This window comes from Corvus moneduloides, chromosome 19 (assembly GCF_009650955.1).
Source record: "Corvus moneduloides isolate bCorMon1 chromosome 19, bCorMon1.pri, whole genome shotgun sequence".
Classification (NCBI taxonomy): domain Eukaryota; kingdom Metazoa; phylum Chordata; class Aves; order Passeriformes; family Corvidae; genus Corvus; species Corvus moneduloides.
This window is the reverse complement of record NC_045494.1, coordinates 9,449,906-9,475,191: the sequence shown is the minus strand read 5'-3', so window position 1 is coordinate 9,475,191 and position 25,286 is coordinate 9,449,906. Positions and strand designations below refer to the sequence as shown.

Sequence of the window (25,286 nt, the reverse complement as noted above, 5' to 3'; positions counted from 1 at the left end):
ATATCATTGAAACCCTAAACTTACAAAAGATTCGGTGGTGCTGCAGGACAATTTGGAGTTTTTATCCCTCTCAGTCACCAACACGTTATGCAGCTGCTCCCTCTCCTGGCAAAAAATCCCCACAACAGGATTGATGGAGGAGTAGGAGAGATCAGGCAGGACCAAATGCGTTATTTCAAAGAAAGAGAAGAAATGTTTTAAATCCCTGTTTTGCAACTGAATACATTCCTGGTATTGACTAAAAGAAGCTAATGTTATCCACAGAACCAGAAAAAGGCTGAACTTCGGTTTTGAACACATCAGTTCCCATATTCCCAACTTCTGAGGAAGGATGACCAAAACCTGTCAGCCTCGCCACTCACTTTCTACCTCTCTTCCCACTGTGCATTCCTACCTAGGCTCAAATCTCCAAAGGCTTGGAGCTCTTGTTTCTAAGAGGTTTTGAAAACACATCAGGTTTTCCTTAGACACCAAACCTGGCCCCCCCTTTTAGCCCCACCTTACCATCCTCCAACGTCGCCCCGGCTGTCGGTGGTGTAGTCGGTCACACCAGTGAGCAGCGTGGCATAAATCTGATCAACGTTATCCCTGCAGACATATTCCTGCTGGGATCCATCTCCCTTCACACCCACTGTCTGGCAAACCCTTTAAAAATAGAAGAAAAGAAGGGATGGGAGGCAAAGCCATAACACTAGTAAGGAGACACATTAAGATCAAGCTTTGTTATGTTGCTTAATAAACTTCCCAACACCTGGAACATCTGCTATAGATGGAATGAGGAATGTTTCTGTCCTGTATTTAACCTGAGGATTTCTGAGCAATGTTTGGGTTCAAAGGAACACTGGCAAAGTCAAGATCTCAGCAGGGAAGTAGGTTGCTTTCACATCTATAACACTACAAGAAGGAACATGCTTCAGTATCTGTCAGTCTCTGAACTCTCCTTAAAATAGAGTCAGGAAGGAGAGCAAAGGGCCAACACAATGTGCATTGAACCTGATATTAAACTTCTTTACCTTGAAGACACAGGTTTTTTTGCACTGTAACAGTTTAAGAGCATAAAATACACATGTACACTATTAACTCTAACGGCAGTTATTCAATATAGAAAACATTCCTTTAAATATAAAGCACAATTTCTTTAAACCAATTCAATCTTCTTAAGATTGTGGAAAAAAACCCATATATTCTTCCTCCTCAGTAAAGCTCATTAAACTGCAGCTCACGAGAAAGGCAAACATTAAAACATACTCTAGGTAATCAGTTAACTGATAAAAAACTGACAGCACCATCAGAGCTGTACTCCACAGTCAGGTGTGTGATAATCCTCTGACTCAAAAATAAATTGAGGAATGGAGGTGCAGACACTCGAAAGCTGTGTGTGTTTTCAGTGTAACTGATTTCAAGACTCCCAGCAGAAAGCAGAATGAACAGGAGAAAGCTTCTACAGAGAGATTTAAAATTAGACAAAACCAGAGATGAGAAACATACTTTGCAATTGCTATTAAGGCATCTCTTCGGGATTCAGCAAAGCTCACGTCTTCAGGGGAAATTACTGTGACTGTTTTTAGACCTTCCAATACCTGAAAAAATAATAAGATTGAAAAACATAAATCCAAAGCATTTTTTCTATATTAAATTTTGACATCACATTAAAATGAGCTCAATCCTGCATGAAAGAAGCAAGCAGGCAGCAGAGTTTGGACTCTCACCAGGAGTGGCCAGCACACCTCCCTCTTCCTTTGGAGCAGTGTCCCATAGCAAAGGGATAACTCAACCTCTGGCTTTTCCACTAGCACTGCTAAAGCAGGACTAAACATTAATCATCAGAAACTATGGCAAGCTCAACTCATGATGATTTTCTGTACATTAGCATTCAAACCCCTTTGACAAAGACCTTTAATTATGATCATTATTATTTATTTGATTACTGTCACAGGTTTCACTCCAAACGCCTTGTGCCCTCTTCTCATTACAATGATCCTATTTTCTCACCTGTTGGAGCTTGCCCTTCAGCAGAAATCTTGGAAGGGCCCCAAGAGCTCGTGAAAAGCCACAACGAATCATTTCCTCTGCGTTTTGCAGTTCTGAAACGTACTGTGTCACCAGCTCATCTAGAAAAAACATAGTTGCAGAGCGAAAAGCAACCACCACATCATTATAATTTCATATTTGGCTAAGGAAAAAAATAAGGAAAGGATCCCCTAAACAAAGTAGCTGGAAAATTTTGTAATTTGTTTAACTAAAATGAAGAATACCTTAATTTCTACAGGAAAAGGATAAAAATTTTAAGGTGTTCAATTTTACATGAATGAAATCATATTTTCTGTCTAAACAAAACCGAGTTTGTATTTAGACTAATCCTACTGTTTCAGGGAGGGAAGACAAAGTTCTCAATTTTAATGAGATACCATGCTTTAGAAATCCAAATAGTAAGTGTAAGCACAAATTTCTCAGTAACCACAGGGGAACAAGTTCTTTTATATTTATAGCTCACCATTTTCTATCATTGGAAAAGTATTCTGTGCTAGGAAGGAGACTCCCAAGGTTTGTGAAGGTCAGTTCTTTTAACAGTTTTCCCTCAGAAAACTCCTGATGGGAGTCTTGTTTCAGCACATACACACAGATCACACCTAAACAGTGAGATAATTTCAGATCATTTTCCATAGAGAGACAAAAATGAAGTTGGGTGTTTTGGAGGAGAAAGCTCAAGAAGAAGTGCCCCCTTGGTTCTCTGTGCTGGCACAGGACACAACGTGGACAGTGGCTCTACAAACAGTAACAGAGTCAAAAGGCACAAGAATAAACTCAGCTGGGCATGGAAAAAGAAGCCTCACCAAACATGTAAAGCAATACCAAGGAGAAAATAAATGGTGTACAAAAAAATAAAAACAGAAAAAGTCAGGAGCAGGTACACATTTCTGCTGCAGTCTTTATCTCAGACTTATAGACAATACTTCCTTTACCTGATTTTTCACATTAAACTCTTCTGTAAGATGCAGAGAAAAACAAGCTACTCCAAAAAAACCTTCTCCAAGACAGCTGCAATAAACACAGCTCTGATTCAGAAAGAAGCAAGGTGGTCTCATCGATCGCTTTACTGGAGAGACACTTTTTAATCCTCAGAGAAAAAGAACTAGAGATCCTGGGATGATTACATAATTGTGCCACTGCTTACTGTAATCTAAGGTTTAAATGATTGAGCAATATTTGCTAGAGGAAGAAAGAAGAGTTGCCATAAGAAACTCCCCATTCATCATAATCCACGAGTGTTTCTTTTAAACCCCAATGCAATGGACAGGCCCCAACTCGTCCCTCACAGCAGGGGCCCAGCTCCCTGGCCAGAGATGAGCAATACCTTCAGATAAGCACATCTATTATTCAAAACTTTCAAAACCACCGGGGTGTTAGGAGTCCTGAGGCCATAGGAAGACGCAGTGTTTGCTGTGACAGCAAGAAGATCTTACACAGTGAGGCTGTGACAGTCTCCACTTTGACTGATGTAAATTTAAGATTGACATTTCAGCCAAATGACACAGCAACGAGCAAACAAGCAGCTCTTTGCTTATAACCACTTAGTAATTATGGTGGAAAAGTGTAATGCAAATGTTAATATTCTTCTAAGAGCCTTCAGCTTCATAAACCAACAGGGCCTATGAAGTGTCTACAATATTAATTCCATACAACCCATCCTGAAAGAATATTAAAGGAGAAAGTCAGCAAAACCAAAGCAGAACACATTAAGACAGGAAAAAAAAACCCAAAACCAAAGAGAAGGTCAAAACAGAGGCAAAAAGAAAAAAAAGCAGTGATTCAATAAAACTGCAGCCTTATAAAGACAGATTCCAAATGTCAAATTGCTAAAGCACCTTTGATTGGTGTTTTCATTTTCATCACCAAGCCACAGCGAAACGCTGATTAAATTTTACCAAAAGCTTTTTTCTCTTCCTAATCCCCTTGAGATCACATCCAGACCTGCTTTAACTGACTTATCTAAGGCACCTGCACTGTGCTGAATGTCTTCTGCACTGCAGCTTCCACACATACCCACATCCCTCACACACTGTGGATTTCAATCCCACAACAGACAGGCATGAAATTTATAAGTTTTATTGGTACAGAGATAAAATACACCTTTTTTTCTTTTTAAAGATGCTTGCATGTGTAATGGCACTTCTGTTATCATGTGTGGAAAAGGGTCCAGCACAGTCAAGGCCAAATAAAAGGGTACTCAAGAAGGAGCTGACCAGAGATTTTTCTAGAACAGAAAAATTCCCAACTCACAATTCTATTTCAGAAAAATCTCAGGAAAAATTTTGTCTGTATCTACAAATTTGACTTAATTGTGTCCCTAGACCATCATGGCCACATTGCCATGGTCCCTTCAAGCACAAGCCAGATGAAAAGTTAACCTAAAATCCAGGAAAAACCAATTAGGCTTCAGAGGGATCTAAATGAGTACAGCAACAACAGCTGCAGCCATCTACTGCCTGTACTTTGGGCAGATCCATTCTCCTTCCTGACTTGGGCATCTGCCTGAGTTTCCCAGTCCACTTTTACAGAACCACGAAACTTCATCCTTACATAAAGTTTGACCTATCAACTTTTCAACTCATTTTTAGCTTGTTTGCTTTGACTCAGCATTGCCTCCTCCCACCCCACACATTCTGGTTTTACACATGACCCTTTCCTGAGGTTAGGAGGATTTTATCTGCCTTGGTACCATGTCACACCTTCCCATGCTGCCCACAAAGAATCTGACAGGCAGGGCCAAACTCCAGGAAGGAAAAGGCAATTTTGGGGTATGGGTTTGTTTGGGTTTTTTTTGACAAAAACATGGAGATTTAGCACTATATAAAGTATTTTAAAATCAAGATAGGCTGCTTTTATAGTTCAGCCCTAATGTCTTTGGGGCATGGACTGCATGCAACTACATATGTGATCAATATCAAGTTCATTTTGGGAACAACTGTAATAAACAATAAACAAATAATAAGGTATTCTGTTACTTGATTTAATAATGGCAAAAAACAGGAAAAGAAATCAATATTTTATTAAGTATATTTAAATTCACTGTCCTATTTAGAAAAGCAAGAATATAAATGCTGTTATTCTTAAAATATTTATCTGTACAATCCGGTAATCCATCTCTGATGGACATGATACAATCTGATACTTGAAACAAAGACAGGTACAAGAAAAGCAGTATAAAAAAAGATGCTGATTCATATGCCCCTAAGAGAAGTTTAAGCCTCCTCCTGTACTGCTGATCCAAATACAAACACATGAGCTTTCACATGCACATTTAGAACAACTCTGGGTGTCCTTTTCTATCCTTTCCTTATCCCTTAGCAATTCTGTAAATCAAGCCAAGATCTCTGGCAGAGTTTATCAAAACAGGATGTGAAAAAGACTCGTTTTGTTAAAATTTAGGATTTTAGAAACACGTAATCTTTGTTTCTTTGTTTTACAGTATGGAATGGAAAAGCAACATACATTTGCCTAGTATTCCTTGTGGTGGTACCTTCTATTCACCTCCAGTCTAAAGCCAGCAAAACCCCAGACATTTCCTACACTTCCAGCTGTCATTTTTCAGACAACTTTCACCTGTCAGTTATTTTTTCCTAAAGAATTTTAAATTCCCTTAAAACTACTGAAGTCCCTCCCCACTCTCTGCAATAGCTCCAACATGCAAGTTTGGTCCAGCCCAGTATTCTGTGCCTCTATTTTAAACATGAATCATTACCCTGCAGAGCTGGATCAGCTTCTCCCCTCTCGTTGATGTAAAATTCATTGCACAGTGCAGCCAGTGCAGACACTGCAGACTCCTACAACAAAGGTACAGAGATACATTTACTCAACTTGTATGTTCTTTGAATTTTTAAGGAAAAAGAAAGTGGATTTAAAAAAAAAAAAAAAAAAAACTTTCAGATACTGGCATTTACTTTCTTATTACTTCTTCCCAATACTGGCTTAGTAAGGAAACTTATGTAAGGAAAAAAAACAGATTTTAATCTTATTCCTTCAATATGAGCAGTAAGCTAAATTAGCATTTAAGATAATAACAGTAATATATGAAATGCATTTTCAGTTCAAATGAAAGACCTCCAGGATGACAGAGCATTACAAAATACACAAGTCATTGTTTCATCTTCCATATACTGATGCCAGATTGACAAGAAACAAACCCTCTCTCCCCAGGAAGTGACAGAAAGGAAACACAGAAAAGAACATGGACTGAAGGTTATAAACAAAAAAAGCCCCAACACTGAGGGTCAAAGGCCTGGTGTCCTGATCTTAATGGGTTTAGAAAAGGATCAAAGGTTGTGTATTACACCTGAGCCTCCTCACTTTTAGAGTGGGTTCAGTTTCTGATACAGAACACAAAACAACTCAGCTGCTCTTTCAAAAAGCACATCATAGGTTTTCTCATAAAATTTATGGCTGAATTATACTTTTCAGCTAATAATACAATGTTACCTGAAATTATAATAAATTTGAAAGCACACAAAAGCTCTGCATTGTTCACTTCATGTGAATAGCAGCAATACTTATTAACACTCATGTTCTCCAGGTACAAGAAATCTTAAACGTAACACAGAAATCCTGCTCAGCTGATTCATTCTGCCCTCAAAGACACCTCAGACCAGTTCTCTATGCAAAATCAAGGACTTGAAAGAAAACCAGCACTCACCTAAACAATATTCTAACTACCACAGGCATTACAGTAGCAAAATATGCAGAATTATCTAACTGCTGTAGATCAAGGACCCTTAAAGGCCATCTTATCCAACCTCTGCCATGGGCAGGGACGCCTGGGACCAGGTTGCTCACATCCTTCACTTTCTAAATTTAATGTTTTTCACCTTAAATATAAGAAGCTACACTGGAAGAGAATACTGTTTGTCTGGAAAAAAAAAATATTACTTTTCAACATCTTAAGCATTAAAATGCTTTCTCTCTAAAACAGAAGCAGAAATAAGTGAGAATTGATACTTACTAATCATGCTTTGCTTGGCTTTAACTAATGTTTATCAAACAAGCCAAAATTCTCTACAACCTATAATTAATTCTTCTAAGCTTTTGGTTTAGAAGTTCCAGTTGTAAGACATACCGACACTTTGAATAAATTGCTAATCCCAAAAGAATATGCTAAGAATTCAAATTTCATCTTTTAATTTCCTTCAGTGATTTGGATGCACTCCAGTCTCCTCTGTCTCCCAAGGACAATTTAAAAAGATGAGCTGCGAGATACTCGGAATGTCTTTTTATCTTATTATTAAAACCTAACACGATGAGCACAGTATGTTAAATTCAGATTGTCTGTAAGCTCTAACAGGGCAGACAAATGGGCTTTATAATTCAGCAGAGCCTTTAAGAGCACGGGATCAAACTGCCATGGGATTTCTTGGGAATATTAAGGCGAAAAACTGGCAGTGTTAAGATGACGTAAATAAAACTGCATGAGACATACCCATCAATGGATTTAATATTCAGAATCAGAGCAGTTTGAGAGCACAGTAAAAGGATTTGCAGCAGAGTTTAATGGAAAATTTAAGCTTGCTGTCCCAAATAATTCTGGTAACTCCCATCAGTGTTGGCAGAGTTACCAAACGCCCTCAGCACCTGTGGACATCATCCACAGTGGTTTTAATTCTCACAGAAGTTCTCTGAAACCACACATTTTACAGGTACACCAAAACAGAAGCAAAACATCCTCTAAATGTAACCACAGAGCCACTGGGGAGCAGCTTCCAGCACCATCAGCAACTCCCCACCCTGTGCAGATGTACAGACAAGAACAACCTTCGGGATAAGTGGTCAAGTACTCATCAAAAAGGTCCACTGGAATCTTGAGGAATTCAAAATATACTTTTTAAAATACCCCTTCTCACATATCTAAGAAACAGGTATTCAAGAACCAGTAAGAACCCATGGAAAATAATCCACCAAAGGAAAGCAAAAGTATTTCTGATTCTGTATTTAATGTGACCACAAGAAGGAAGAGGAATTATTGTACCTTTATATGCTGTCGTGCAGCACTGGAAACAAGAGTGAGATGTCTTAGACTGTCATTTATTAACCACTGCCAACCACCTGGAATAGCAAGGAACATGAACAGCTTTAACTTTTCTTACTTTCTGAACTTCAACATTCTCCATTTAATTTTTCCACAGACCAGCAATTATACAGATCGACCCACGTCCTTGGTTTTCCAAACTAAACAAGGCTGTGACTCTCAGTACAGCTACCCCAGATTGGATTGCCATGCCCACAGTGAACACCCCATGCCTGGTGATGCTGAATACTGCACAAAATTCTATTTCTTGTCAACAGCTAAAAACCAAACATTCAAATTGCATCAGCATCTGCTGCAGTATTTGTGCATCTTTTTCATATTTCTTAATGTGCTAGGCCACCCAACCCCATTAATTTTGCTTCTTTGAAAAACACAATTTGTTAATGCTTTAGTTTAATGAATAGTTTCTACAATCATGGAAGGTTATTTAAAACAGGACATACCGATTATTGGATCTCCTCTAAATGGCATTTTTGACAGCGACAACTTTTCAATTAAACTGCAGACTGCAAGAAAATAAGTTTGATAACAGGATAAATACCCCCCAAGAAAGAGAAATTGTAGCAATTTTGAAGACACAACCACAGGAAGTTACATTAGCATTCATTTTAAAGAATAGAAAAATATTTGCAAATAGATGTTCAAAATAAGGGAAATTAAAAATGGAAAGAATATTACACTTGTACCAAAATCACTACGATGCAGTAACTGTCCTCTGACATGAGTTAGTCCCATCATTCATGCAAATCCCTTGTTTGGTGGGATGTTTTCCCCCTCTGCCATTCAAGGTGTGCACATACACATCAGCCACCTTTTTTTAACTATACAGCCTGGAAATGGCAGTGTAGCATCAGTGATAGTAAACCAACTGAGGCAAGGATAATACTGCAGCCACTAAAAACTATTCAAATATATTTGACAGGTTTTCCTACTTCTTATTCACGTTGTTTTTGAACCTCCAAGGAGTGGCATTTGTTCACTGCACAGAGCCTGGAGCTATGAAACTGGATGCAGCTTTATTTCCTTTGATACTTGGCATACATGAGGACATCCTTTTAATAAAAAAGTCCTTCTTATTTTAAATCTATGAACTTATTTGAGTTCTACACTTACAAACCCACTTTGAGAACTGCATTTTTTTTACATGTTTTGAGGCTTTTTTTGGGGAGTGGAGATTAACACAGTAAACACTGCAAATTTTATGTCCAACAGATTGACTGTATTGCTCAAATGAAAACTCAGCACTTGGGGAACACCATCACCTTTCGCCTCCTGGGGTTCAGTTCAAATAAACCAGATTGGTACAGCTCCATCTCACAGCCTGGCTGCTTTAGAGTTGGTGGAGAGGAGGGAGAGGACAGAAAAAGGTGCTACATTAAAGTAAGGCCACCGCTTTGTTTTCCTCTCCTCCCACAACTTGATTTTTGACTCTTCCTCTGGGCTCTCTTCACAGCTCATCTTCATTTATCCTCAACTTACTGGGCTCCAAAACTACTCTTGAACTCACTCCTCACTATGGCAATGTCACGCAAACCCCTCTCAGTAGTGTGTCAGCTTCTCTGTGCTAATAGTTATTCACAGGTTAAGTGCAATGTGAGTAAACCCAAGTCTCTTGGCGTTCCTCCTTAGTTCTCTGTGCTTCTTTGTGCTCTATTGTGGTTGAGACCATCATCTTCATTAGACATGCGGGCAATTTGTGGAACATTTTCAATTCTTCTCTTATTCCACCTACACACTTGTATCATGCCAAAATACTGCCACTTGTACTTCTCCAAAACCATGACATGTTCAGCTGCTTAAAAGCTAAAGCGTATTACAAAAAAAATTATTCTTCTAGCCTGTATTTTCATGTCATACAGCTGTAACCTCATTGAAATCCCCTTGCTCTTCCACCTCAGTACTGAAGCTCCTTTACCCACAAGGTCTGGATAGCTTCACATCTTCCAAGCTGGAATCTGCTCTGTAGCACTTCCTTCATTGAACTCACAAGCAGGAAACCAAGTTGGCATCATTTCCTCATCCACCCAGCCTACTCTTTCCTGCAACACCCCTCCTTCCTTTTCACAGTGGTTCTGTATATAACAATCTTCAAAATCCATCTTTTCTGTGATGCCACGCTTTCCACAAACTGTTGTTTATATGGTCTTTATGCTTCACTTCTGCGCACACACGTGTCATGATAAAACCATTATTTCCACGATGGCTTCTGTCTAAAAGTGCAGATCCTCTCTCTTCTGAAGAGGAATCTGACTAAATCACTGAAGGAAGACAGTTCAACCCTGAAAAAACTTCACTGTGTGCAACAACAGCAGGACACAGACCCCACAACCATCTCCAGCTCCTACAGAGTTATTCCAAGGGTATTGGCACCCCATGCCCCAGTGCACCCATCTTCTGATTGGCCTCCAAAGTTCGTATTTTTTTAATTACTGGGCAGACTTTACTTATACATTCAACACAACATATGCAAAACCAGCTGGAAACATGTAAAGAGCCAAATTCCTCAGGGCACCTCTCCTGCTGTGCCACCCCAGCTGTGGTACTCACCAGCCGGTCTCATCAGCTCTCCACCTAAACCCCTGCAAAGCAGAAACAGACTTCAGAGAACAACCCATCACAGGCAACCTGAGTGGATTATTGCCTAGAGTGAGGCAAAAACCCCTCAAAACCATTTCAGAATGAAAGCAGAGCACAAAATACCTGCAGTTTTGTATTGGATCAACTCTGCTTCTTTTTAAAATCAACTTTTCTTGCATCAGCATGATTAATACAAACCTCTCCTGAATATAAAGCTTTCTTCTTGCAAAAATGCACTCCCAGTCTTACTAGTCTTTAATGTGAAAAATAAAAAGGCTGTCAAGTTCATTCTGCTTTTCTTTTCACTTGCTTCAGAAACATTCCAAGCCCATGGCCAAAGGACTTTCCAGTCATACAGTCTCTACCAGCTTCTGATTTCCACAAGTGAAAAGCAACTACATGCAATTTTTAAATATAATCATCATCTCTGTAAAACTAAATAGAAACTTCCCTTCCCAGTTCCCATTTTCACATATATTAACTGGTTTCCTCTCCTGGTGAGACTTATCACCCTTCTCCTTTCCTGCTCAAGCCCCCTCCCAGGTGATTTTGTGTTCATCACCACAAGAAACACACCAGAAAAGGGAGAGAAACAAATGGCTCAAACTACTTCAGACCCTCGTGAGGCAAAGGTGTGCTCCTCAAGGATGGTCTCACCAGCTCAGACCTCAGCCCACTTCCTCTGTCTGAACATGAGCCTGGCCAGTAACAGCACTGGGAGAAGAAAGTCTGAACTGGGCAGAAAGTGGGGAGAGGAAAAATCATCCTGGAAATGGCAGGACCTGTTTCCATTCTTTGGCTTCTCCTGGCTCCGTCAGAGACTTCTCAGCCCAACTGAGCACTGCCTGCTGCCTGTATGGATATCCACCCCCAAGGCAATGCCTGAGGTGTTCCACTCAGTGTCACCCTCTGTGGCTTAATTGTTCTATTTTGTGAACCCTTGACCTCCTGTTCCTTTGGATATTTCCTCCCTTGACTCCTTATTGTCTCCCTTCACTTCTGCTAGAATATTTCCTCCCTGAGGTGTGCCAAACCCTTAATCACCTGTTTGCATGTCCATGCTCTGGCAGAAACTCCCAGCAAGGGGAGAAACAACAAAGACTTTTTTGTTTATTTGCTTGTTGTTTTTTGTTTATTTTAAACATTTTCTTCCCTCCTCTCTCCCCACAATAAAATTAGTAGCTGTGCTCAGAAGGCAAGCTTAGCAATCCTAACAACTCTTACAACTTTGTTCTCCAATTTATCCCTTTGTATGAGCTTCAAAAGCCTGAACGTTTTAAACACGTTTTTCCATTCCACACAAGGAGGTCCCTTCTGTAATATGCTCTGGGTTTCTGACTGCTCAACAATTTCACTGGTGTTTCAGGCAATGCACAGATGCCAACTCCACAATATTCTCATTTGCCATAGATCAGCACTTCCTGTAATTGAGAAACTTTTGCTTTCGACAATCAATATATATTCGGCCTAATTTAATAATCCCCAGCTCAGTTTATCATTGTAGGAAGCAAGCACAGATTCTACATCCTCATGCTGATAAGGTCTGTGTGTTGTCTACCCCACCTTCCTGCCATGCTGTCTGCTCTTTAGCTTCTAAAAAATTTAAATTAGAAAACAAAAAAAGTGATGCAAGGAGTCGAGACAGCGGCAAAAACAGGCGACTGATGTGGCAAGCCTTGCTTCCTCTTCCACACTTCTTTTCCCCTTTATTTTGCCTTCACCCATTCCTTGCCTTTTGTCTGTTGCCTTACTTCAAATGAGTATAAAATAATCATCTTGCAAATGTGTTTGCTGTGCAGCAGAGTCTGCTGATGCAGGGATTCAGATATGGACTATTCTGTTCCAACTACAAAGCAAGAACTGAGTCACAAAGGCTGCTCTTCTCCATTTCCTTGCACTGCCAAGAAGGAAGTCAGGCCACTTCAAGCTATGCTGATGTTAATAATTTGAGTGCTATCCCTTCCTCTGGCGTTTCACCAACTCCATTTAATTCCAGAGTTTAGAGCCTCTCTGAGGATTGTTGTCCTCATGCAAGAATGCAGAAAGGTGACAGAGATTTGCATAGCAGCATTTCCACACAGCACAAACTCCAATCAAATCCCTCTTGGGCAGCACCACGACCTGTGTGTGCTCCTCTGCAAAGCTTCCCGAGCTGGTTCTTGCCCAGACTCACTGTATGTCCACCAATATCACTGATTTTTTTCCCCCTTTCCACAACTCATGCATATTTCACTTTTAAGAACCAAGAATTCTATCATAATCCAAGATCTTTCCTCAGTCAGTGCTTAGTTTGTCAAACACGATGAGCATCTTTCTATTAACTTTATCTCGCTCCCCAGTATTTCACTAAATTAAAAAGATACGGATCTACCTAATTCAGAGATTCTGAATTTTGCTGTACAGTCAGTATTCTTTTCTTTTTTATTCCAAAGACACATCCACAAGTTGCATCACATTATTAGATGTACCTGTTTCAAGCTTTAATTATTAATTCAATTTGCAAATTGACTGATGCAGTGCCCAGGTTCCACAAGCTCCTAAGCATTCCTTCCTCTGTGCAGTTCCACAGCAATGCTTCTCCTAGAAACGTCCTGGGATGAGTCACAATTTATGTGTGGAAAATAAAATATATAATCCCTTGCAGAACTGACGAATTAACATTACTGACCTAAGAATGACAGTATCTATTTTATAATTATGTTGGCTTGAATCAGAACCAGTGACAGTGCTGTTCTCAGGGCATAAAGAAGTTCAAAGTACTTTTGTGGATTTATTTTTTTTAATTATTTAAAGCCTGCTTTTTGTCAGAAAGCCAGAATTCCTCTTTAGGATAATAAAAATAACAGTAGCTGAAGCTGTTTAGAATTGAAAAGCATCTAAGTTTTCACAGGCATCCAAATCTGAAGCTGAAAGTACTGGAATAGCTGAAGAGATTCAGGCAAATACTGGATTTTTGGGAAGCTGAGAACACACATTTCACCTACATATGAACAGCAACCAAGAATTTTCCTTGGGAACTCTTTGCCCCAAAGAGAACTGAGGTATCTTAAAAGGTCCAAGTTGCATATTCCCTGGGTTTTGGAGGTACAGAATGGCTTTATCAGAGGGTACACAGAGGGGACAAAGAAACCCCTGAGCACAGTTGAACAGATTAACAAAGCTGACATGGCCAAGCCTTCAAGGTGCACAGAATAAACCATACTAACAGGAGAAACAGCAAGTTTTAGGCTACTGTAAATTCATACACCATGCTGTATTCCAACCCCCGAATGCTACAGGTGAAATCCTGGCTCTATGGAAGTTTTCCCAGTGACTTCAGTTTGTAGCAGAAGAATTTCACCTCCTAACTCTTCAGAGGACAGCACAGCAAGATCTCACAGAGCCACCCAGGCACTGGATGCATAAAACATTAGAACTCGGAAGAACTGTTAAGACGAGCTTCGTTGCAAGGCTGGAATTATTCGCTGATTAAGCTCATATGTCTAAAAAACTCTTTTAGGCAGATGACTGCCAAGAAACACATCTGCCCTGAAACCATCAAGATTAGTTACAACCTTAAAGGTCTTTGAAATGAGACAAGTTTCTCTTTTGCCCAGCACCTGTCAACACCTGCGGGCTCCCTTACTCTGCTGGAAAAGCCGAAACTCGGAAGGTGCCAGCTCAACTGACACTGGCTGCTCCTCCAAGCTCCTAAATCTGCTGGGCTGCCACAGCTGACGTGCTCCACACCCAGCCAGCCTCTCCAGAGGCTGCAGGGATGAGCTCAGAGCAAGGCTGGGTGTGCAGCACGTCGCCGGCACCGCACTGCCCGGCGTGGGAGTCGCTGACGAACATCCCGACACATCCAGCTCGGATGGAACCCTCAAGGGCCAATAAACACAACTTCTGCTGAAATCCAAAGTGCACTGCAACCACCTGCAGGAAGCCCAGCGCTTCCATACCCGTTCCTGATCTTGTCACCAACTCTGGGCATTCAGACTTGTGGGATCAGACTCAGAACTGGCTACAAGGAAGCTAAAAAATTGTGAACATCTGTTCAGCTGAACAGTCGCTCAAGAACCTCATACCAGATGAAGCAGTTTTGGAGAATCTTAACACAGCTACTATTAAAATACTGTTTTCTTCATATTATTGAATTGTAGAATTATTTAGGTTGGAAAAGACCTTTAAGATCATTGAGTCCAACCACTGACCCAGCACTGTCGAGCCCAACTTAATTAAACGTGTTAAAACCTTTTCAACCAAACCCTTTTTAACACATCTTTTAAATCCCTCCAGGGCTGGTGACTGCACCACTGCCCTGGGTAACCTGTGCAAGGGCTTCACAAACCTTTGAGTGAAGTATTTTTTTCCAACATCCAATTTAAACCTTCCCTGGTGCAACCTAAGGCCATTTCCTCTTTCCTATCACTTGTTAATTGGGAGAGGGAGTATTGAGAAGGAGTCCAAGGTCTCAGATGCACGACACAAACAGATCTGCTAAAAAACCCCCAGATACTAACCATGCTGGTGCAGTGGGAGCAGAATGGAAATCAGGCTGACTACTGACTCTGTGCTTAAACCAGCAGAGTGACTTCCTAACCCAGGTAACACAGCTGAAGGCAACAGATGCCACAAGTTTCCATCTCGGGTTTTTATACAGAGAAGCGCCATTGAAAACAATTAAAATACGGCACAATTTTGGTAACTTTATAACCTGTACAGCCCAAAACAGGCACAGGAGGCAGATGCTCTACAGGGCACGGTTTGCATGTGCCTTGCTGTAACCCCCACACAGAAACCCAGAAACTCCTGCACAACCCACAGGTGGAAGTGCACATGCAAATGCTCAAAGCAACCAGCTCCTCCAGACAAACCAGTGCATCAGATGTGTCAGGATCAAGGCTAATGGCAGGAAGTACACACTGATGTGCCTGGACTTGCAGGCTCCTTTTTCATTGTACTATGGTAAACCAAGAAAGGACTTCTACAGGAGGACAAAAAAAATACTTACATGTTTAAAAAAAAAAAAAAGGTAATGTGGTAGAAGATGGGATTTTCTACAATTAGCATAAATAAATTTGAATGTTTCAAGTATATTCAAAAGGGAGACTGGCTGAAGTATAACTCAAAACAGGACTGTGTCCTGTGTAAAGGATAATTTATGGCCATTTTTCAAAATCAGGCTAAAGATGGGGCAAGAACTGCTAAACAAAGTAAGATGGTTGAGCAGCTCTATGAATGGCTCCATTACAGCACTTTGGCTTTTCTCTTGTTTGACATGAGGCCCTTATGGACTCAACAGAATGAGACAATCAAGAAACTCATGATCCTATTTCCAGCTTAAAATTATTATAAACTGCAACTTTAGAAAAAAAAATTATATCCAGCATTTTTACACTTTTCTTCCTTTTCCCTTTCTCACAGGCCAAAAAATTCCTTGAAACATCTTGATCAAAGCATTAAAATCCATTCAGTCCCTGACAAGGCTGTTTAGTGGCCAGAAGTGAAAGGAAAATATCTAATAAACAGTTAAGACATGTGGCCAGATGCTCTTTGTTAATACAGCTTAAAAACTTGAAAAACAAATAAAACACACAGGTTTTCAACATTCCTCCAAGATGTTGTTAGCACTGAAAATTCCCAGTAGCAATTTCTCGAATGGAAATCTTTGGAATATTATGTGCAATAATTACTCATCATGAAACGAGTTTGGCTTGTTTCACTAAATGCTTGCCCAGCAACACTCAAATTGTTGGTTTGTTTTTATAACCTAGTTTATTTTTCTTGTCCTATTTTAAAGGATTTTATGCATACTGATATTTTACAATATGGATTAGAGCAGACATCTCTGTCTCAGCTAAGTATGAGAGCAAACAGCAGTGAATCAATCTTGCTTGGAGTTGAATGAGAACTCTTATCTAGAATGAAAACATTTCTGTAGGCATCTTATAAATACCATTAAGTGCAAGAAGTGCACATTACAACAAAAACAAATTACACCCAAGCTCCACCCTGACATTAAAGAATTTATGGAAGCCAAGAGAGCCACCCACAAAGACACGAATATACAGTATCAGCACTAAGCCCATCCTCCAGCCCAAGCTCACTCTGGGCTGGAAGTTTCACATCACTGTGGAGGACCCCTCAAGAAGTAAAATATCTCATTTTTTCAGAAAGTTCCAAAATAAAAAAAAAACTTACATAAAAATTCTTTAACTTGTAATTAATAATTACACAAAAAACTTCTTAGGGTTTACTGTTGTCAGGTAAGTCACGTGTGAAGAAGTGAACTAAAAATGACCAAAAACTGTTCTCAGTTAAAGGAGGAAAAACTCTCACTTGCATATACAGTCATTAAGTTTTGATTTCCTTACATTTAGGAGCAAACTCTGAAGTCACACACCAGTTTTAATTCACATTTACTCAACAATTACTTAAGCAATATCCCTTCATTTCCTGGAAGCTTCAACAAATAGGAAATGAAAAACAACCTAGTGAAAACTCATTTGCATTTTCTTTGTCACGAGAGATGAAAAATTGCCCTGAACCTTTTGCAACGCTCCTGTCCTGCTCATCACACAGGATGAAGAAAGGGATTCTGGAATTCAGACAGAAGCTCCTTTAAATGAATAAATAAATAAACAAACAAACAAATAAAGAAATAATTTTGGGGCTCATTTGTTAAAGGCCAGTTCTGCAGCCCCTTCTGAACCCTCTGCCTCTGCAGACAAAGCACGTGAGGGACTGGGAGGGACTGGGGTGGGTGTCACTAACTGTACAAACAAACCCCCCCATCCCATATCCTGCTGGTTTCATTCCTTTTAATTGACATTTTCCAAGAGGAAAAATAACGTTTTTATGTCTCTTTTCTTACCTGTACAACTGACGACTGCAAAGCTGGGGGGAAAAAAAGCAACACACACTAATATTAGAGTTTGTTTGATCCAAGTGTTTTCATTTTTCCCCCTAACATGCAATGCCATATACTGTGAGATGTGCAAACCTGCAGTTAATTTTAAAAATAAAATTCAAAGGGGAAACCTCTTTAAAACAACTTCTTGATACCCATTTGAACTTTATTTAAAAAAAAAAAAAATCAATATAACACATTCATAAAGCACTAATTTCCTGAATTCCAAACTCAAGCTGCTCCTGCAATTACCCTGGAAGCCAATTTGGATTTTTAAAATAGATTTGCTTTCCACCATTGGCCCTTTTAGAATTATGATAGACTGCACTATCTGTTCACTGAAAATAACTTTGGTAGCTACAGACTGAGCAGAAAAAAAAGATTCAAATGCAACTGAAAAATCTTACTTCTTTACAGCAAGCCATCCTAAAAAAATCAGAGTTTATCACATTTCTATGTGGTAAAAGCCAAAAAACCCAGATTATTTTAAATTGGGAGTTTATGGCAACCTTGCAGATTAACTGCAAACAACAACAGAAACTGGATCACAACAGCTTAAGGCCACTGCAAGAGCAGAGATGCGCTGACAGAGCTTTCAGGCATTTCAACATGAGAAAGCTGAAGAAGGACAAAGGTGCTTTTTCAACCTGTGGCAGCAACTCTGAGCTGTGCCCAGAATTAAACAGGCACCTGGGGACTTTGGTGGGTGAATGGTGAAGCCCGACAGAACATCAGAGCTGGCACTAAAGGTCCTACAGATCCTGCAGGAACAGCAGGAGCCTGAATGGCAGAGTGCTGTCAGTTCCACAGTGGGAAGAAAAAAACAACAACAAAATGAAACAAAAAACCCAACAACACGGGATGACTGAAAATGAAAGGGACAAATTAGGCAAAATTATCTCCACAGAAGCACTTGGAACTGCTCTGAGCAGGACAAGGCTTCATTGAGCAAAAGGAGATACAGACAATTCATCAATTGAAATGCAGAATATGACTTTTGAGGTCTATAAACAGGAAATTATGGATGCAGGGACAAGGAATGGGCTCACTAGGTGTCCCTTGAGCACAGTCACCCCAAGGCCAGTCAGTAGGATGAAGGGGGAGCAAAGACAAAGGGAAAAGGAACCAAAGCAACCCCTTGAGGCATTTCAGAAATGTAATTTCCAGCATCAGAGCTGGGGGTTCAGCAAGAGGCAGAACAGCCCCCAGTGTCACTGTATGAGACACAGGGTCCAGGACATGCAGCTGCCACAGAGTCTGGGGAGTGTCCCAACCCCTGTCTGTGACATGGTTTGCCCTTGGCACAGGGTTGAGGAAGGTGGAGAACAGATGCCTTAACTGTAAATCTTTGCTTAAAAATCATACAGCATTCCAGGTTAACAATAGATTTATGCTGGCTACAAACCTCTTGGTGAATTTGCTTGAGTCCCTCCAACGATTTTTCACTGAAATAGTATGTTACAGAGCTGTAAAAGTATACAAAATTTTTAATACAGGTTCCCTAATCATGCTGTAAATCATTTTTCTTCCATAATGTCATTGTACTTTCCAACAGAAAACCAATCATTTGATTTTGAAATTATGCTCCACAGAAATATGCAACATTTAATTTTAAATAGATCAGAAAACGTAAATTCTTTCCTTATTATACAGAAAACTATTCCAAAAGTCTTATAAAAAAAAAAAATCAGTGTCACTTCCTAATAACATTGTAATTGCCAATACACTGATAACCCTTCTCAGCTGTGCTGTATTTTGGACTCCAACACTTCTGTGATTTTTCCATCTATTTCAAGTACTTCCTACTGCTAAAAATGATCTGTTTTTCTTGACCTGCAACACAAACTCTTCTGATGGACACTGCTGGCAAATGTGTGTGTAATATACAGATATACCTTTATATATAACTGGACCAGCATTCAGTCAGTCTAACTCCATGAGCTGCTCAAGGAGGTTTTTCTCCAACACTGAGGAGGTACTTCTCCAACCATGAAGACAAAAGACTGTCCCCACCCAGGAAGACATCACACTTACAGGAGAAGAGGAATTAATCTATATTTAACTGATCACATTCAAGTCTCCAAATAAGGCAGCTAATGATCTCCCTTTCCTGATGATGAATCTAAAACTGAAGTCTTAAATCACTGAATAAAATGTGAAAGCTCAGCATCACTCATAAAAACAAACAAAAATTCAATGGAAACACAGTTCAGTGAGATGGAGATTTCCATAATTATACTCAGGAAGCTTTTAATAGACCAGACATGAAAGGAAAATTTATAGTCTAGATAATCTTCCATTAATACCTATTATTCTCTTGTGCCAGTTTACACAGAGCATGGGTGATCTCAGCACAGGCAAGGATTGCCCCATGGCGTGTGTGCAGATCTGAGCCTACTGATAAAGGCAGAAGTCTTGGCAAAACTGGAAGAGATTAAATAATTAATTTTTTTTTTAAAACAAAGCATAGTGACAGATACAGTTCTAAATGTAATTTTGCCTGCCTAGAAATAACATTGGGAAAGCATTTCTGTAAAGTCAAGTATCCTGGCGACTTTATGAAAAGCAAGTTTTAATGAAGTAAATTCTGACAAACCACACTGAGCTATTTTATACTCCCAACTACCTCCCTGGCTGGAGTAAATAAAATAACATTGCTATTGGGCATTGAGCTGGCTGAGCAGTCAGGAAATACTGCCATGGAATTTTATTTCCATGTTAAGTGTCACCTTCCTAGACCACGACAGGAGCCCAGGCAAGGTCTGCCACTGCAGATTCTCGGGGGGCCAGGCACTGCCTTCAGCCACATTAAAAATCTGCCAGTACAGCCTCAGGATGTGCAATGGGCTGAGCAAAGGACCCTGGGCTCATGCTAGGAAACATCTGATTACACACACAGTCAGAAAGGAATCCTCCTGCAGATGTCAGACTGGACAAGACAAAACAAATCCCCCACCCTTTACAACATCAAAGCCTTCTCGGCAAGAGCTGGGAATTTGAGGGGTAGCTGCTGGAGTTGTTCCCACACAACTGCACCCATTTATTCACCTCAGAACCAGCAGAGTCCAGTGCAGCCAGGTAACTGAAGCCCACACCCCAGATAAAAACCACCCTGACAATAATTTATAATGTTTGCATAAAACACGCAAACGGATAAAGCCATCAGGGTCGCTACACTGTACCAAGTGGCAGAGGAAATCTTACTTTTCAGTAACTCACGGCGCATGTTTAGATCTTTGTAGGTTTGTTCTGCCTAAGCTTGGCCTGGCTGAGCAGAGCTCAGCTGGTACCTACCCACATTTGCCATGTACTCAGGGGCCCGGGGAGTGATGTTATGCAGAGCTTTGGTTGAAAGTTCTCGAATAACACTGCAGATGTAAGAAAGCATTTCTGAGGGTTAGCAATTCAGGAGAATCAATGTGCTAAAACAATAACGTGAGGAAGGGACTCCTACCCCCAAGCAAAGCCCCGGCAAGATTCCAAATTACAGTATTCTCTGTCCGTCCTATGCTCCCCCCTGTGAAAAAGCCAACAAAACCAAAGAGCATCCACGCAGCCAGCCTGCAGCCAGCTTCCAGTGAAGTGAAAAGAGCTCAAAGAGACAAGGAAAAACACCAGTGGGGCTGGTGGAACCTGAGGGCTTGTTCTGTGCACTGGCAGGGACAGTGCAGTAAACTGTGATTATTTCTCATGATGCAAACTATGATCAGCACTGATAGAATCTCCCTTGTGTGATATGTACACATTTCAATCTTCACGAACACTGAATGTGAGTAAGCACCATCTCTATGTGTGAAATCTACTTTAATTAGGATAATTGTATGGTGACAGTGTTTACCCCTCACACACACTATATGCCATATAAATGGGTTTTATTAATCTATTAACAGATTGAGGTCATGGCCAAAAGACAAAATTCATTAATCCCTTTAAGTGACAATCTGCTTGGGAGGTACAGATGGTATCACCTACTGCTTGCCCAGCCTCCTTCAGTCAAATGCTACTGCAAACCCAGGTGTGAGTAAAATTTACAAAAATAATCTACAAAAGCACAATATGCAGAACAGTCAATTCTTGGATATTAATAATTAGATTTTATGAACTCACCTATCCCAGTGGTTAATCTTCATGTTAACTAAATGATCAATCATTGGCTGTGTATACTCAGGAAAGCCAGCAATATACACACTGAAAAAGAAAAGAAAAGCAGATATAGATTGGAAATATAGTCCAGAGAGAGCACAGAATCAATATCTGAGTGCATTTTAGCACAACCTGCTCCAAAGATTTAAATTCTCTGGTTTTAAACCAACCAAAAAATTAATTAAATGTGCCTTCTCCTAAATGAGATGCAACTGAATGATAGAATGGGAAATACTTTGAATTTTTGAAAAAAACTTAAAATCACTTCTGTAAAACTTTCAGATTGTTTCTAAAAGCTGCTATACCTACAACAAGCTTGACATTCAATCCCACTGTTACATTCCAGAAAATCTAGATGTCTATATTAACTTGAATAATTATTTCAGATTGGAGAAACTCATCACTGATACCAACTAGGAGACAGAGGAAAACTAAGTTACAGAAATGTGCTACATCTTCATAAATACAATGGTCCAAAATGGAAAATGGGTTTTCAATTTGTCCTTTATAAAAATCAAACACACAAAAAGTGAACTGTGACAAAAGCTGTGAAAGCTGCAAGGTTCAGGCGTGAGATGGAAGGGAACACCAGCACTAATTACCTAAGGAGCCTGCAGTTACCTAACTCACAGCCACGTTTGCCTTCCAATCTTCAGAAGCATCAACTATGGAAAGCCAAGGTCAACACAAGTGAAGTGAAATGTTTTTTCAGTACATCTGATGAGTGTTAAATCACCTGGGGAAGCCCAACAGTCAGCAGGACATGTTTGTGTCAAAAGGGCACAAAGGGACACATGGATTACCTTAATTTCACCTTTTCACATGAGTGATTAACTTTGCAGCTACAAGAGTGCTCCATTAAAACACCTGTGTGCAATCAGAAGCAAACAAAGAGAAAACCCAAATACTGCCACATGTTCTCATCCTGATACCTATGGAATTCATCAGAGCAGGAATCCTTAAATCCACAGCCCAGACCTTGGTCACTTGAGCCAAGACTGGGCACAGAAGCACCCTCTACTGAGCCCTGAGGGGGATTTGACAGTTGATTCAACTTGTTGGTCAGAAGAACATAATCAGTGTCCAAGCCAGAATTATACAAGAGAGAAAATAAAAAGTGCTTTGTCACTTTTGAATGCTTTCAATTTTCTTAGTACAAAAAACTAGGGTTCCATAATCACATGGATGCCATACACATGGATCTCGAGCAGCATGGAAATACCAGGCTCCTGCATTTCCCCATCTCCCGTAGGTGGGAGCTCTGGGGAAGGCAGTGGGAGGAGGGTGGGGACCCCAGAAGGACTGACAGTCGGTTAAAGGTGAAGGTATGAACAGACTGAAATGATTCTGCACAAAAGGGACAATGAGGAGGTGGACAGATTAATTTAAAAAATAGTCGAGGCAAAGACAGAGGATTCCAGTACAAATTATCTTGAAAAATCTCAGTGGAAGTCACAAAGTTGGCAGTGGAGCATGAACCATCATGTACCTGTCTGCTGTTTCTGTTCCCCAAGGACACCATCTGCTCCAGCCTCTCTGACCTGCTGGGCTCCTGAGCCGCCTCATGGGGCGATTTCCTGCCCTGTCTCAAACAAGGCTGAATCACCCTCTGTGGGTGCTGCTGTGCTGATCTCCCTGCCTTGGTTCTGGACAGAGGCTGGACTCGAGGCCAGACTCTGTCTGAGCCAACTCAAGCCAGAACCAGCCCTTGCTCTTCGTCATTTCCTCTCAAGGAAGTGCAATATTCTGTTCCTTCTGGCCACCCACTGCCCCCAGTTTGGCTCCAAACTCCCCTGACTTCAGCACCTGTGTGTCCAGAGCTGACACTCTATTCCAGGACAAGCCCCTTGTTTATAACCACACCACTCCAGTCTGGGTATTTCCCATTTGCTCTTTGCAGAGATCAGTTTGGTTTTTCAAACATTGCTGCACACTGTGGCCAGCTTTCCAGCTGTTTTCCACACAAACACTCCAGTTGAAGGTCTATGCACAGACCACAAATTCAACAACTTGGGCAAACTGGTTTTCTAAAATGGGTATGACTTGACCTTTTCACCCACGTCAGAGTCTATCTGCCATCATAACAGCCTCTCCTTTGACTACAGCTCTCTTCATCTTGTCCAGCTTAGACAGTTTTGTGCCACCTGCAAACACGGCCTCTTGGCTGCTTCCTCCTCATAGTCATGGAAATCATGGCCACTTTTTCACTCTGCCTCATACACAATAATCAGTTTGGTGCAAAAATAAAAACACGGTTTTGATTTACTTAAAACCATCAGTATTAAGCAATATTCAGTAAGGTGAGGCAATCAGACAAGTATTTCATTATGTACAAGAAGTCCCTCATGTTTAGGAAAACCAATGATTGGAAACTTACCTTATAGTCAAGTAACAGTTAACTCTGTTACCAACAGCAAAATAATCAGCTGCAGTGAGAATGTCGATGCCATGGGGGAAAGTGCCCTACAAACAAAGTATTATTATTTTGAAATGTAAAATACATTCCAAATAGGCAACATGATTGAAAACACATCTCCTGCTACTCTCCCATGCACTGAAAAAATACAATTTAATTTATAGTAAAATCACTTGTAGTAGAGACATAAAGGATATTGAATATATAAACAGCAAAATACCTCACTTTGCTTGTGGGTCAATGATAAACAGCCCAAGAAAATGGCAGCAGGCAGTAACCTATGCAATTGCTCCCTTCCCACCTCCCAGTCATACCAAAATACATATTTGGTGAATGCATGACTATGTATGTACCCACAAAATTATTCCTCTAGAAGGATTTAGGTAAACATAAACATGTTTCCAGTTCATGTGAAGGCACAAGGTGAATTTAATGAAATACAAAATGAGAGATTTAGGCACCAAGAGATGCATTGCGTGTAGAACACATGGGAGTTTTTACTTACACTTGTATTTTATGACTCATTAATGAACTAAAAAACGGGGTTTGTTTGTTTTTAAAATGAACACTGGTTCCCAGCAAAGCCTGAAACTCTGAATTGTACTGAAGGATCCCACTTCTGCCATCACTGCTTAAACCAGTCTGTTTCTAGAAGACAAATCATCTTTCTAAATATGAGATTTCCACTTAGAAATCTGCATTTCTATATGTAAGCAATCCAATTCAGATATTGAGAATTTTATTGGCTCTGCCTGGTTTAACAGAGCATCACAGGGCAAGGCTGCTTTGGAACAGCAGAGGCAGCACAGCATCCATGAGGCACAATGAAGAACAAATGGAAAAGAGCCAGATGACAGACACTCCACTCACTTCCAAAAGGGACACTCAGAGGGTATTAAAACAATGAGACTCCCCAGAAGTACAGGTTTGGGATGTGATGCAGGTTTGTTTACAGCTCGCTCATCCCTTCCACATTAGGATCCAGCCATGCAAAACTCGTGGGGAGTATCTCTCCATCTGAGCCTGAATCACTAAAGCAGCTTATCCTGGAAGCAGTGGGAGCTGCCAGCTGCTGCCGAGGTCTTGCTCTGGGAAGCAGAATTCCAGTGCTCCAAGAAAACAAAGCCTGAAATCTGACTGGACCAAGCAGAGACAGAGTACTTATGGCTTATCCAAGGGAT

At 40.4% G+C, this 25,286-nt stretch overlaps 1 protein-coding gene across 1 annotated transcript in view; it reads right to left on the bottom strand.

The window, feature by feature from the left end:
* Nucleotides 1-25,286, bottom strand: part of TBCD (tubulin folding cofactor D) — a 115,421-nt gene that overhangs the window by 25,881 nt on the left and 64,254 nt on the right. The window contains exons 18-30 of the mRNA XM_032128567.1: nt 24,067-24,152; nt 21,654-21,734; nt 20,841-20,914; nt 19,853-19,970; nt 18,952-19,012; nt 17,511-17,533; nt 10,625-10,656; nt 8,521-8,583; nt 8,018-8,094; nt 5,744-5,825; nt 1,993-2,111; nt 1,489-1,580; nt 505-645 (exon numbers count right to left, since the gene is read on the bottom strand). Of these exons, the coding sequence (XP_031984458.1) occupies nt 505-645; nt 1,489-1,580; nt 1,993-2,111; nt 5,744-5,825; nt 8,018-8,094; nt 8,521-8,583; nt 10,625-10,656; nt 17,511-17,533; nt 18,952-19,012; nt 19,853-19,970; nt 20,841-20,914; nt 21,654-21,734; nt 24,067-24,152 (1,049 nt within the window). The remainder of the gene's footprint in view (nt 1-504; nt 646-1,488; nt 1,581-1,992; nt 2,112-5,743; nt 5,826-8,017; nt 8,095-8,520; nt 8,584-10,624; nt 10,657-17,510; nt 17,534-18,951; nt 19,013-19,852; nt 19,971-20,840; nt 20,915-21,653; nt 21,735-24,066; nt 24,153-25,286) is intronic.